At 38.6% G+C, this 16,106-nt stretch overlaps 1 protein-coding gene across 8 annotated transcripts in view; it reads left to right on the top strand.

The window, feature by feature from the left end:
- Positions 1-16,106, top strand: part of LOC309647633 (uncharacterized protein) — a 197,005-nt gene that overhangs the window by 26,459 nt on the left and 154,440 nt on the right. For all 8 annotated transcript variants that reach the window (XR_014256203.1, XR_014256204.1, XM_082435168.1 and 5 more), the window contains exon 3: positions 14,286-14,452. Coding sequence is in view for 6 of the 8 variants with exons in the window: in XM_082435168.1 (XP_082291294.1) it covers positions 14,286-14,452 (167 nt within the window). In the remaining 2 variants the exon portion in view is untranslated. The remainder of the gene's footprint in view (positions 1-14,285; positions 14,453-16,106) is intronic.

The following is a 16,106-nucleotide window of genomic DNA, read 5'->3' on the forward strand; positions in this document are numbered from 1 at the left end:
TAGTAGGTATATACACACTGGAAGGAAAAATTCTATATTTCTGAAAACTAGGGGCAAAACTTAAAATGTCTACGGTGTATGACAACTTTAAAAAGGTTATACTGTGAATAAGTGATTCAGAACAAAACACGTGATTGTGTTTCTCATGTTCTTCTTGAGTCTAAAATCTTAACACCCTAAGGAAGGATTTCAGAACCAACAAGGCATCTACAGTGATAATATGCTCTTTGAGTTTTACGGTTGACACTTTTCCTCCCATTTGCCAAATTGCTGTGTTCAGAAGGATGCCAATTTATTCTAAATTGATTTACTCTTAGATCTTCTTCTGTCCTCCTGGCTTCTCACAGTTGGTGCTTCAAGATAAAGGGAGATTTTGAAAATAGAAAAATAGAGTTATTTCGTCAACTCGGGTCTCTTCATATAAAGTCATGTGTGTACCTGCTTGGGGTCGGGGGGATGATGTTAAACACTGACCTGCCCTTAGGGTTTAGCTGTTCGGACCTGCTCAGGATGAGGGTATTTCAAACTTTTCTCTTAACATTATAGAACCTTAGTAGATGGGACTGGGGAATGATTTGGTTTAGTCATGTTCTCTGGGGTGATAAATTCACTTCTCTTCCGTGGTAACACATTTCCTCCTCTTAAGAGGGTAGTAAATTATTTGAAACATGGTCTTATATGTCTGTCTCCTCCTAGATTGTGAATTCTTCGAGGGTATGGACAGCATGTATTTCTCTCTCCATCTCTGACATCTAACATAGAGCAGCCCATGAAATCGACACGCAATACATTTTATTGATTGAATTAATGAAATGGAATAAGATGGCACCAATGCGTTGGGCCATCTGTTTTTCCTTCTGAATACTTCTCATTTCAATTAGTGGTAACTCCATCCTTGTAGCCGTGCAAACAAAACAAACAAGCAAACAAACAAAAAGCCAGGACCAGTGCCATCAGCAAAGCCCTGGAGTCATCCTTGGACCTCACTGCTTCTCTTACCCACATCCCATCTCTCAGCAAATCTAACTGGTTCCACCTCCATCCCGGCGTTCCACCACTCCGTCTCTCCTGCTACCAAAGTTCCTTGTCCTCCTTTGCTGGGATCATTAAAATCCCTTCCTAACTGGTCTCTTCTGTCCTTGTATCCTGTGGGTCTGTCCACAACATGGCAACCTGTGTGATCATTTAAAATCTTATTGAGTCAGATCATGCCATTCTTGTACACAAATCATGCCCGTGGCTCCACCATATTCAGAATGAAAGCCAGCATTTCAACAGGACTCCGTGAACCTGGGCCATCTCACCTCTAGAACCTCACCCCTACCTTGTTTCCCTCATTCCCTCTGCTGTAGCCACACTGCCTAGTTGTTAAATTCAATGGACAATTTCAGTCTTTATCTGACGCCAATGGGAATAACCATTCAACATTACCACCTTAAAATTAACAAAAAATATGAGATCAAGGAGGAAGTAGTTCCAAATAAGATCCATTGTTTTCCTCTGAGAAACAGCCCCTGAAAAGAAAATGTGCGAGTGTGGTAATCTCCTGCCCTTCATCACTGGGTTATGACCACTAGTCAAATGTTTGTCAAACATCTGAGTAGAGTCTGCTATTCTTTTGGGGTCTTTTTCTCCTTCTCAGAAATGAACAGCTGGAGGTTATGATTTATGAAGCCCATTTCTCTCTCCTGCTCATGAAAAGTCATGCGTGTGACTCTCATCAGGCTTCTGAGGCAGGCAGGATCAAGTTTGGGCAAGTTGCCTGTAGTTTTTACAAGGAAGACAGGTTCCATGGGCCCCTGTAGTTGGAGAAGGCTCTCAGAATTCCCCTTTTTAGCTGGATATGACCTGAATACCCAGATGAGCTCCAGGGCCGGGCAGTAGCACAGCGTTTAAAACCAGATTCCAGGCTCTGGGTAGATGCCTGGGTAGATGGCCCACTTCTGCCACTGGCCTGCATTACTCAACAATCTGTGCCTCAGTTTCCTAATCTGTAAAATGGAGATTATAGTAGTAGGTTCTTATTTGTGTTAAAAGAGATAATCCACGTAAAGCATTTAGAAAAGAGCTTGGTGTCTAATAAGCACTCAGTGAACGTTAGCTGGTATTAGTATTAGAATTAAAATCAGAATTAGAGGTAAGATGAAAGTAGCATCAGTAATAGTATTAACATTATTACTGGGCTGGCTTTAAGTCTAACAGTGAAACCCCATGTCTGATTATTAGAAGGGAGGTGAGGAAAGGAGATCCTATTAATGACAGTAAAGATGGGTAAGGCCAGAGCAGGTGACAACTGTTTATGTAAAGAGTACACTTAGAGGTAACTCAGGATATACCTGCTTTTAAGTTACAAATAGATGTTCCACAGACATCACCTGTCTTCATGATCAAGAAATTCCAATTACTTTGAAATACAGAATCTCAAATATAAACTTTCCAATGTCTCTTGAGTGCTATTCATGATCTACTCTGGTGAGTTACTTACCAACTGACATTTAGAATAGAAAATGTAGTTAGTTTTACAGGCTGATGAAAAACCATTTCTATTCTACCTAGTTTCTAAAGGAGCTGAGGTTATGGGTAACTCTTTTAAAAATTATGTTTTCATAAATTATAATAAGTTGTTAGTCTTCTGTTATGTAAGGCATTGCTCTTCATGCAAATTTTCCACTAAAGGTGTGGAAAAGTCTACAAAACAAGGGACTGTACTTACTAATTGGATGATCTGCCTGGTCCCTTGCAGAGCTGTTACTGGCTTTGTGACTCTAGGTGTAGAGCAATTACACAGCCACATCTTCAAGTTACTCCTGAACTGCTGTTGCTGGAGGGTGCCATAATCATGCTATGCAGAAAAAATCATGGCTTGGCACAATGGAGGCTGGCTGTTGGTTTTCAACTTACATTCTAAGTAGACAGCAACTTACTTTTCCTTCAAAAGGAACTTAAAATGACCCTGACATTGTCATAGTCACAGAACACTGATTTCCCACTGAGATGATGAGGAAAATATGAAAATAAAGAAAAACACTTAATGGAATCAGTATGGAAGAACTAATTTCATGTAAGAAAGAAAAACTCACCTGTTAATCAAGGAACCACAAAAGAATCCTACAAATCTTCTTTCTGTACACTGTTGACTATTTAAACAAAAATACAATCACTTGAAAATTAAAATAACATTCTCCAAAGTAACTGTTTGGTAGCAAGGAAATTACTACAGTCATTGGTAATTTAGATGATTAAATGAGAATACTGCATATAAAAACTTATGGGGTATTTCATGTTCATGGATTTAGAGATTTAATATTGTTAAGATGTCCATACTACCCAAAGCCATCTACACATTCAGTGCAATTGCTATCAAAATTCCAGTGACGTTTTTCACAGATATAGAACAAACAATCCTAAAATTTGTATGGAACCATAAAAGACCTCGAATAGCCAAAGCAATCTTGAGAAAGAAGAACAAATCTGGTGGCATCATGCCCCCTGATTTCTAACTATATTACAAAGATATAGTAATCAGAACAGTATAGTATTGGCATAAAAACACACATGTCAATGGAACGTGATAGCCCAGAAATAAACCCATGCATATATGGTCAATTAATTTACAACAAAGCAGTCAAGAATATATAATGGGTAAATGAGAGCTTCTTCCATAAATGGTGTTGGGAAAACTGGACATTAAAACATAATACCAAGAGAACTAAAAGATATAAAAAGAGCCAAATGGGAATTCAAGAGCTGAAAAAAACAGCATCTGAAATAAAAATTTAACTGGATGTGATAAACACCAGATTAGATGAAAAACTCATAAAGTAGAAGACACAGAAATAGAAATTATCCAGAGACAAAGAAAAGAGACAGAAAAGAAAAAAACAAACCCACCCAAACCTAGAGACGCAGTAACCTGTGGGACAATGTAAAGCAATGTAACATGTCTGTAATTGGAGACCCAAAAAAGCAGGGGCAGAAAAATGTTTGAGGAAATAATGGCCAAGATGTATTCCAAATCTGATAACTACTATAAATCTGCAGATCCAACAAGCTTAAGAAACACTTAAGCTATATAAAGAAAAAGCTTAACCAAGATTGATTTGTTGACCCTCTGGAAATAAAATTCTTGAAATAAAATTGCCATCTGGTTATCTCCTTTACTAAAGTGGCAATTTGGATATTATTTTTAAAATCATGAGAATAGGAGAATAGAATAAATGTGCTTATGTGAAGTACTGATTTCTTTTTTTGCTTGAGAATTTTAAAATGCTCTAAATCTCTAATAAAATTGAATTCTTTCTTGATGGAAATGTTTAAGTTATTCACTATGTACGTAGACCCGTGAAGCTGTAGGATGTTAGCCAGCATGCTGGGAGAAGCAGACAGGAGAGACACAGCCCATTTTGGTGGTGCTCTGTGCCCTTGGGCTCTTTTTCTGTGTCCTGCATGCATTTCTGCCCTTGGTGTCCATGAAAACTTCCTTAAATAAAAAATGGTTGTGAAGAACCTAGGGGCAGGACAGGAATAAAGACGCAGATGTAGAGAATGGACTTGAGGACACAGGAAGGGGAAGGGTAAGCTGGGATGAAGTGAGAGAGTGGCATGGACATATATACACTACCAAATGTAAAATAGATAGCTAGTGGGAAGCAGCCGCATAGCACAGGGAGATCAGCTCGGTGCTTTGTGAGCACCTAGAGGGGTGGGATAGGGAGGGTGGGAGGGAGATGCAAGAGGGAGGAGATATGGGGATATATGTAAATGTATAGCTGATTCACCTTGTTATACAGCAGAAACTAACACACCATTGTAAAGCAATTATACTCCAATAAAGATGTTTAAAAAAAAAATTAGTGAAAGCAGGGCTTTTATTTGCAACCCAAACAGCCTTAATTAATGCAGGATTCAAGGCTCCTAGAAAAAATATCCTATATACCAAGAGTAGTTTGAACCTCATGATTTTAAGTGTTATATCACATTGCTATGGGATCTTAATCTACATTGTTTATTTTCTTCTCTTTTTTTACTCAGTAGGTACAGTCAAATAAACTATTTAACTTTTTGTTTGTTTTTTGCATCTGCCTTAATAGAGTAAACACTGAACCGTTCTATAGCAGGCTATCAAAAAGTTGTCTGGGGTTGTAGTGTTAAAATAGATATTTGACAGAGAAGGGTGTGTATATACCCACCAAAGAAGCATACTGTGGCATGTGTCTGCAATGCCACACCCTTCATGTCCTTCTGTCTTCCTCCCAACCTGTGCCTTTGCCAAATAAATATCAGTGCTTATAGAGATTGTGCTTATAATCCTTTCTTTTCCTCCTTAATAATTTTCTCTGTTTCTCTAAGAGATCATGCTAAGGCCGTTTTTGCCGTGTGAGCTGTCCGCACCGAAGATGCATTAGTCTAACTATGGCTGCGAAAGTAACTATAATGACTTTTAATCTTTATCATCTTGTCTCCTGGATGGTTTCCAAACGGTTCTAGGATGTGCTGGAGACAACACCTCTATTTCAGTGGAACAATGCTGTTCCTAATGGCACTGAGGCAAGGGCTCTTCGGCTGTCTAACTTGCTTGCAAGAACGTTAGGCGAGTCTGTTTGGCTCAGGAAGAATGAGGCTCCACGTTTCAGCTTGAGCAGGGGCATGCTGTTGTGAGGCAGGCAGTTTATTATTCTTTTCTGAGCAGAGTACCGAAAGGATGCTTTTATTTTGTATTGCCAGATGTTTAATCGTATCATCGCAATAACTTTTTTAGAACAGAGTTACCCAGGCAGCATCCTCAAGAATAAATAAAATTATAATCTTCACTGGATTTTCAAAAAGTTTATGGAAATTAAAAAAAAATACAGAGCAATCTGTTTCCAACTTCTTATAATAAGAAACTGCTCTAAACTTGGTGAAATCATAGTCATTTTTAGAGCTTGAAGGGACTTTGAGATCACCTGATCATAAGACTACATGGAGATAGTTTAGAAGGAAAATTACAAGCACACAGCAGGGAGATGTAGTGTAGCCCAGAATGTCGGGAGGACATTTGGAGAAAGAAACTTTAATCTAAGTCCTGCAGGATCCGAGAGGGGACAGCGGGAGCGGATGACTGAGGGCAAAGTGAGTGTTCTGGCTGTTTTGAGATGTGTGTGTTCAAGAAACTGAACGATGTCAAGGTTGGTTATCCCCAATAACCGTGTAACCCTGGGCCAAATTATTTAATTTCTGTAAGCCTCAGGTCCTTCCTTTTAAAAATTGAGATAATAATAGTACCTATGTCCTGGAATTGTCAGGATTAATTAGAATGCTATAAATAAAGCTTTTATCACAGTGCCTTGCACATAATGTTTCACTAAAGAGTAGCTTTGATGAGAAAAAATTGAAAGATTTTAAGTAGAGAATGACATGATTAGATTTTTAATATTTTCATTTTTTTAATTGGAGTATCGTTGATTTACAGTGTTGTGTTAGTTTCAGGTTTACAGCAAAGTGATTCAGTATATATACTGAATAATTACACACACACACACGTAATTCTTTTTTAGATTTTTCTCCATGATAGGTTATTACAAGATACTGAATATAGTTCCCTGTGCTATACAGTAGGATCTTGCTGTTTGTCTATTTTATATATAGTAGTGTGTATATCTTATTCTATATCAAAACTCCTGGAAGGAGTTGTCTATCACAATTTCCTCTTCTCCCAATCTCTTTTGAATCTGTACTAATCAGATTTTAGTCCCCGTCACTCTATGAAAACCACGTGTGATAGAGTCATGAACAACCTCTGCATTGTTAGATCTAATGATCAGATGTGAATCAGAGGTTATTCCATGTTTTTCACCATGCATATCCAGAATTTCCCAGCCCTTTTTCTCAAGGAGACCATATGCTGTGCTTCCCATACTGTCCTAGTCATAAATCCAGTGCCCATGTGTGAGCTCTCACTTCTGTCCTATTGGTCTGCCTGTCTCTGCACCCAGTACCGTACTGCTTCATTACCGTCATTTAGAAATAAATCTTGATATCCATTAGAGCAAGTCATTCCACCCTGTTCTTCTCTTTTGGCTACTCTTGGTCCTTCACATTACCATGTAGATTTTAGAACCAGCTGCCAATTTCACAAAGGAACCTACTGGAGTTTGAGTGGTAATTCATTGAATCTGTAAATCAGTTTGGGGAGAATGAACATCTTAACAATATTGCTTCTTCCAATCTATGAACATGGCATGTCCTTTATTCTTTTTTTTAAATAAATTTATTTATTTATTTATTTATGGCTGCATTGAGTCTTCATTGCTGCACACGCTCTTTCTCTAGTTGTGGTGAGCAGGGGCCACTCTTCGTTGCAGTGCGCAGGCTTCTCATTGTGGTGGCTTCTCTTGTTGTGGAGCACGGGCTTTAGGGTTAGCGGGCTTCAGTAGTTGTGGCACGCGGGCTCAGTAGTTGTGGCTAATGGGCTCTAGAGCGCAGGCTCAGTAGTTGTGGCGCACGGGCTTAGCTGCTCCACGGCATGTGGGACCTTCCTGGAACAGGGCTCGAACCCATGTCCCCTGCATTGGCGGGTGGATTCTTAACCACTGCGCCACCAGGGAAGTCCTGGCATGTCCTTTATTCTTTTACATCATTTTTTATTTCTTTCAGTGTTTTAAAGTTTTCTATGTAGAAATTTTGCACATTTCATTAGGTTTGTTTAAAATTATTTTTTTAAATAAAAAATTCCCTTTGTTTTGAATGTGGAGAAAGAGCTTTAGTCTTATGTATTAGCCTTATATGAAATAACATTACTAAACTCAAATATTAATTTTAATGTGTATTTGTGGATTATTTTTTATTTTTATGTACATAATCATGTTACCTACACAAAGTGATGATCACATTCCTGCATTTCTAATCAATGCTCCTGATTTCTTTTTCTTGTTTTACTGCTCTGGCTACGATCTCCAATACTGTGGTGAATGGAAGGGAAGACAGTGAGCATCTAAGATTGTTTCCCAGTCTTAAATAGAAGTGTTCAGCATTTCACCATGGCGTGTAATGTTTTTATAGCTATGCTCTTTTAGACTAAAGGAACTTCCTTCTATTTCTAGTTGCTAAGGTTTAAAATTATCAGATGATGTTGAATTTTTTTCAGATATTTTTCTGCATAGATTGAGATAATTCTATGAGTTTTTCCTTTATTCTAATTTATTCTATTTAATTTTCTCCTTTATGAATTACATTGGTTGATTTTTTTCTGATGGTAAGCCACCTTTGTGTGTCTAGAATATGTTCAGCTGCGTCAGTCATGTTATCCCTTTATATGTAACTGGATTTGGTTTGCAAGTATTTTGTTTAAGGGTTTTGCATCTCTGTTCATACAAGAGATGGGCTAATTTTTTTCTTGGAAGGTCCTGTTCAAGTTTTGTAATCAAGGTTATGCAGCTGTCATAAAATGAGCTGGAAGGTGGCTGTTCATTGCGTATTCTCTGAAAGAGTTTGTGTAGAATTAGCACTAACGTCTCCCTAAACGTTGGGTTGGTTCCATTACTGATCCACGTGCACTGCTCCGACATCAGCGTGCTCTCTACCGCAGCGTACTTGGAGGAACTGAGATTCCAGTAAAGGGCTCTTACTACAGAAAACTCAGCCTGCTCTTGCCTCCACCTCTGCCCCTAGAAAGTGAGTCCTTGACTAACTGAATTACCTTGTTGTCTTCCTCTCAAAATAAGCTTACATTGGTATTTATTTGGTGCTGACCATGTGTCAGGTGCTCTCCTAGGAATTTTATCTGCACTATCTCACTTAATCCTTTAACAAAACGATGAGAGCCCTGGTTTGCTGATGAGAAGCCTGAGGCACAGAGAGGTGAAATAAGTCTTGAGGACCAAGCTGGAGAGGGAGGAGGAGGATTCTACCCCAGAGTCCGGCTCTGGAACTCGCTCCGCATCCGCTGGCTGATGCTCCTTGCTGTGGGTTTGGACCACTGCTCTTTCCACTGTATTGAATTGACTCCTTTGCTCATGTATTTCCCATTTTTCTCCATTTCTAATAAATGCCCTCACAGTCAAATTTTCCTTGATTAACGCTTTGTCCAAATTCTGTGTTTTGATAGATGGTGTTTTATTCTCACTCATTCCTGAATAGTCTTTAATTTTAATTTTGAGTTTTTCTTTATCTTGAGTCATGTAGAAGAGTGATTTAACATTTCTGAGTGGAAAGCTCTTCGGGGCTAGCCTTTGGTTGTTTACTGTCTGGTTTCGTGACACTGTAATCAGAACTTGGGCTGTGTGATTTCTGCCTTGGGACTTTCTAAAAGAATCTTTGGTAACCTAACGTCTGCCTAGTTACTGCAGCTGTCCCGTGGTGTTTGAAAAGAGTGCGTAGTTTCAGTTTGTTTGGTACCCAATTCTATATATATACGTATATCATACCAAGCTGGATGTTTGTGATATTCAAATTCTTTATACCATTATTTTTTTCAGCGTGACTTGCCACTAGTTCTGGTTTTGCCAGTTGCTCTTTGTATTTTTTTATTTATTTATTTTATTTTTAAATTTTTGGCTGTGTTGGGCCTTCATTTCTGTGCGAGGGCTTTCTCTAGTTGCGGCAAGCGGGGGCCACTCTTCATCGCGGTGTGCGGGCCTCTCACTATTGCGGCCTCTCTTGTTGTGGAGCACAGGCTCCAGACGCGCAGGCTCAGTAGTTGTGGCTCACGGGCCCAGCTGCTCCGCGGCATGTGGGATCTTCCCAGACCAGGGCTCGAACCCGTGTCCCCTGTATTGGCAGGCAGATTCTCAACCACTGCGCCACCAGGGAAGCCCTCTTTGTATTTTTTGAAAATATTTTCTTTATATATTTCAAAGTGATGCTGTTCGGTCCTTAAGTTTTTTGACCTTTCGATGAAGGTACCTTTATCAGTATAAAGCATTTGCCCTCATCACACTCAATACTTTGACCCTGTCTTCAGTTTTGTCAAATACACAGTTCTCGAAGTCAGTTTTCATTTTTATAGCAGTTACCTGGCAGGTCTTTTCCCATCTCTTTATTTTCGAATTTCCATGTCATAAACACATCTGCATTGGCTCTGTCATGGTCCCCATCTTACTTGGGCCTTGTCCTCTCTGGTTATGGTGGAGTCCTTTCTGGATCCACAGTGACTAGAGGTCAGTGAAGCCTTGGGAAGGTGCATTCCCTCTTTCGAGCTGGTAGGTTATAATTTACAAAAACCTGTCTGTTGTCTGTTGTGTGTTCATCTCAGCCTGTACTTCAGTGGGACTTGCTCGTATTTCACAGAGGTCTTCCAGGATATTCTAGAACATAAATCATTTTCTAAAACCTTTCCCTGGCTCCTGCAGGGAAGTAAGTCCATAGATTGGCCGCACCTCAAGGCCTTCTAAGTTGTGTTTTCTTTCACTTATGTCTCCGTATTTTTTCCATCATTTCCATGCTGTGTTTTACTAGTTATTAACTTTCAAGCACGGACAGATCTATTCCGCTAAAGTCTTCATGGCTGCATTCCATATGCGCTTGGGGACTTGCTGGAATCTTCTCTTCCCTCTGCTCCTTGTTGACAGATGGTGCACAGCCCTGGTTTTCTCCTTCTTTACCTCCCAGGAGTCATCGGAAATTATTAGAATAGAAATGAATAATCACAGAATTCATTATTGTTCCTCTAATAATACTTGGTACAACCCTCTGTTATAGCACCTACACTCTGTGTGTTATGGGGTTTTTGCTTCAGTGTCTTCCATTAAATTGTAGTTCCTAGAGAGCAGGACCTGTGCCGCATCACCTGTGTGGCCCTGGTGTGTGGCATAGTAGTGCCTGGCACGCAGGCATTCAGTAAACCGGATGCATGAGGTACATGAAAGTAGACCAATGCATTCGTAGAGACCTAAGGTAGAAGGCCACCGGAGAGTAAATATAAAGGTCTAGGTGTCCTTGCTTCCACCCTTGGCCCCTGATAATCTGTTCTTCACGTAACAGCCAGAGTGATTCTTTTAAAACTTAAGCCTGACCCTGTCACTTCTTTGCTCAAAATATGGTTCCTAGGTGGTTCCTATCTCACTCCAGGTAAAATGTAAGTTCTTACCTTGGCCAACTGTGCCCAGCACGAATATAAATATATAGTAAAGAACTCATATAACTCAATAGCAAAAAATCCAAACAATCCAATCAAAAATGGGCAGAGTATCTGAATAGACATTTTTCCAAAGAGGACATACAGATAGCCAACGGGTACATGAAAAGGTGTTCCGCATCACTAATCATAAGGAAATGCAAATCAAAACCACTATGAGCTATCACCCCACACCTGTTAGAATGGCTGTTATCAAAAAAGACAAGAGATAACAAGTGTTGGTGAGGGTGTGGAGAAAAGGGAGCCTTTGTGCACTGTTGGTGGGAATGCAAATTGGTGCAGCCACTGTGGAAAGTAGTGTGGAGGTTCCTCAGAAATTTAAAAATAGAACTATCAGCAATTCCACTTCTGGGTATTTTTCTGAAGAAAAAGAAAATATTAACTCAGAAAGGTAATATGCACCCTCAAATTCAAATTCAGTATTATTTACAATAGCCAATTTATGGTAACAACCTACAAGTCCATTGATGGATAAATGGATAAAGAGAAGGTGGTATATTTATACAATGGAATATTACTAAGCCATAAAAAAAGAAATCACAGAAAGTTTTGTCATTTTTGACAACATGGATGGACATTGAGGGCATTATGCTGAATGAAATATGTCACATAGAGAAAGATAAATACCGTATAATTTCACATATTTGGAATAGGAAAAAAAAAGACAGCTCATAGATACAGAGAACAGAAGAGAATAAATTGGTTTGTGGTGGCCAGAGAAGGGGCTAGGGGTGGACGAAGTGGGTGAAGGGGCCAAACGGTACAAACTTCCAGTTATTAAATAATCATGGAGATGTAAAGTACAGCATGGTGGCCATAGTTAATAGTACTGTGTTGCATGTTTGAAAATTGCTAAGAGAGCAGATCTTAAAAGTTTTTAATCACAAGAAAAAAAAATAACTGTGCATGATGAGAGATGTTAACTAGCCTAACTCTGGTGATCATTTCACAGCGCATACAAATATCAAATCATTATGTTGTACACCTGAAACTAATATGTTGTTATGTGTCAATTATACCTCAATAAAAAATATGATTGCATCCTGCTTCAGCATGCTCTGTTCCATTCTTTAAAAAAATATTCTAGTTAAATCTTTAGTTTCCAAACACTTTCTTAATATTTCTAGACTTTTAGAAACTTTTTTATATTTTAAATTTCAAATCATCTAGAATTTAATTTTGAATATGATACGTAATAAGTGGTCATCATTTTTCCCCAGATAGGCAGTCATTTCTGGCAACATAATGGGATTTACAAAATGTGTTTTTTGCACATATATATTTTCTCATTTATTCTTTATGCTGAAACAGACCTTACAAATTTATTTTGTAACAATTTCGTGTGGTCATCAGGTAGTCTGTTATTATGTATTCACTGCTTTTTAAAATGACTAAAAATGATATGCGTTACTTATTTCTAACACATCAATTAATGTTTTATTCAAAAGTACATTGTAGTGTTACATAATAGGGTTTGAATTTCGACTCTACCCCTCCCTACCTATGCAACCTCTGCAAGTTACTTAACCTCTCTTTACTCAGTATATTCACTTGTAAAAAGTGTTTTAAATGAATAATATTTGTTTTGAAGGGTTGCAATGAGGCTTAAATGAGATAAGCAGATAAAGCACTTATCACAGAGCTCAAATCTTATTTATCAGTAGTCGTGGCATTATAATTTTTTGCAATAGTAATCAAAATATTAATTTAATTAAAATATTCCAGTGCCTGGGCTGTTTGCCACGGTTCCCATTCAGCATCAACAGTAGGCAGATGACATGGTGTAATTCTCAGCTGGACCTTGTGAAAGATCTGCAGGACAACAGCCTTGTAATACGTGTTGATGCAGTGCTATAAATAGGGTCTGAAGTTTGAAATATTCAGTAGTACATGCAGCTGTTATTGCTAATACAATCGTAGAAAATGCACTTTATTGGTATGTATATATGCATATACCAGCCATTGGTCCATTTCTTTGAAATTCATTTTGTACTTTGGTGAGAGATTTGAGCTTTGAATGTACAGGCATGAAGTGAAGTTTAAGAGTTGCCCATAGACAGGATGAAATTATTGATGAGGCGCTGACTTTGCAAAAGCCACCAGCTTATACAGAATCCCATGTTAAAAGAAAGATATTATCTTTAATGGGTTAAGTTATATATGTATATCTATATATCTGTCTATATATTCATATACAAATATTCATATGCATGGGTAATTTTGAGGACTTAGTGATATTTTGAGAATATGAAGGTTTTCATGGTGGTAAAACCCAATCAAATAATTTCTGAAAGAGTAGTATTTCGGACATTTAATTCTCTCCCTACCTGTTTCCTAATATTTTACAAGCCCTGTTGTCTTTTCCATGACTTACCCTTGATCAATATATAATTTATTTTTTTCTTGCTGTTTCATAGAGTTAGCGTTATCTACAATGAAAGCCCTGGTTTAATTAGTCCATGTTTAGTATGATTTTTCACTGGAAGCCAATGACCTAAAAGACTCTAGCAAGTTTTTAATTATTTTTTTGTGTTGTTTTGTTTTATTTTGTTTTTGAAGATACTCTGGTGATGATACTCCCTTACACTTTCAGTATTTTAATTACTTTTTGGCTTCTCTCTTCCAGGAAATTAAAAGAATAGCATGATAGAAAAAAGTTTCTCTTAACCCAAATTTTTTTTAATAACCTTTAGATAATTAAAATTCTAAAGTCTTTTAAGAGATATTGTAATTGATGTCTAAAAGTTTTTTAAGCAAGTGACTTATTTGCATTATGATAATTCTTTTGGGGCAATATTTCTTATTATTTAAAGTCATTCATTGCAAGGTTGGAACTAAGCCTGTCCTGAACCAGTAAACTGTGTACCTATGTTACACAAATTTTGTCTTGCATCTAAGTTTCTTTTCCACAACTATAGTTTATTGTGATGTCCATGGCTTTCACAGAGCATGTGTCCTTTGGACCATGCTAAGTTTTAAGTCCCTCTGAAACATGCAAGTGGAGATGCCAAATGGAAATCAGGATATAGGTCTGGAACTCAGAAGCCTAGTCTCACTCATTCTCGAATGGGAATTGTCTGCTGGTAGGGGAATGTGTTGTTTTCCTATTGCTGCTGTTATAAATTACCACAAATGTATTGGCTTAAAACAGTGCATATTTATCATCTTACAGTTCTGGAAGTCAGCAGTCTGAAATGTTTCCCCGAGCTGACATCGACGCGTCAGCAGGCTGTGTTCCTTCTGGAGCCTCCAGCAGTATCCATCTCCGAGTCTGTTCCAGCTTCTAGAGGCTGCCTGCCCTCCTCAGCTCAGCGACCCCTCCATCTTCACGCCACCCAGGTAGGAGCTGCAACTCTCTCTCTCTGATCAACACCCGTGCTTCCATCGTTACGTCACCTTCTCTGATTCTGACCCAGATAATTTCAGATAATCGCCCCATCTTGAGATCCTTAACCATATCTGCAAAGTCCCTTTTGCCATGTAAAGTAATGTATAACCTTACACGGTTGTGAACATCTTTGGGGGTCTTTATTGGGTCCAGCACAGGGAATTTGAAGCCTTGAGAGAGATGAGATCTCTTAGGGATAATGTAGACAGGATGGAGAGAAGAGGACTTGGAAGTAAGAATGCAGAACTGAAGAGATTTGAGATCTATTTTGGCATTATAATGAACATGACATATACACACAAAATGCATGACATGTATACACTCAGAATACAGTAGAATTTATGAGCTTAGATCACGTGGGGGGCTATTCTGGTGCATACTGTACTTTTCTGTTTCTCACTGGGGAATCCGTAGCCCACCAGTTTTACACACAGCTAAGTAGAATTATTATTTCTACAAAGGACTCTTGTAAAGAGACTGAAGAAGATCCAGACAATTTCACTGGAAAACACCTTTTATCCAAATTTTCTTTTTCTTTCAGTCATAACCTGATTTTAGTATGAATTTGTATTTTTTAAAAAATCATGGATGCGGTGGCATTCTGCTACGATCACTTGCAAATATACCTAAATGATTGCTCAGTTTGGCTTCATGCCAGAAGGTGAATATGTGTGAGTGCTGAGTCTATGAAACAGAATTCTTTTATAATTGATATTAACATCCACAATCCCTTATTCAGAATCCTTGAGAATAGAAGTTCTTTTTTTAACTGATGGAAACATTATGTTTTTTTGAATCAAATGCATCAGTATATCTGCAGAGAGTTTGAATGTATGATGCAAAATATATGATTATCCTCACTGAGTAGGGTATATGAAGACTATTTTAAAAAACACACAGACAGGAAGGAGAAAAGAGGACCCAGGAAGTGAGGAATACAGAACTGAATTGACCTGAGGTGTATTTAGGCGTTACGATGAGCAGGGCACATACACACAGAACGCACACAGCACGCAAACACGTTCAGAATACAGAGAATTATTACTATGTTTTAAAATTTACTTATTTATTTTTGGCTGCGTTGGGTCTTTGTTGCTGCGCGCGGGCTTTCTCTAGTTGTGGCGAGCGGGGGCTACTCTTCATTGCGGTGCGCGGGCTTCTCATTGCGGTGGCTTCTCTTGTTGTGGAGCACGGGCTCTAGGTGCGCGGGCTTCGGTAGTTGTGTCACGTGGGCTTCAGTAGTTGTGGCTCACGGGCTCTAGAGCGCAGGCTCAGTAGTTGTGGCGCACGGGCTTGGTTGCTCCGCGGCATGTGGACTCTTCCCGGACCAGGGCTCAAACCCGTGTCCCCTGCATTCGCAGGCAGATTCCTAACCACTGCGCCACCAGGGAAGTCCCAGAATACAGAGAATTATTGAATTTGACCACATGGTAGAATTTTTTTGCTGTATACCTGACTTTCATATTTCTCATTGGGAAATCCCTAGCCCACAGATTTTTATGAGCATATAATCTTATATCAGATTTTGCTTCCAAATAATTTTATAAAATCCTATTATTTTAGTTTCAGAGCATTTTGGATTATGGAAAAGATTATGAATGTGTG

Source organism: Balaenoptera physalus (genome assembly GCF_965194825.1).
Source record: "Balaenoptera physalus genome assembly, chromosome: 18".
In the NCBI taxonomy this organism is placed as follows: domain Eukaryota; kingdom Metazoa; phylum Chordata; class Mammalia; order Artiodactyla; family Balaenopteridae; genus Balaenoptera; species Balaenoptera physalus.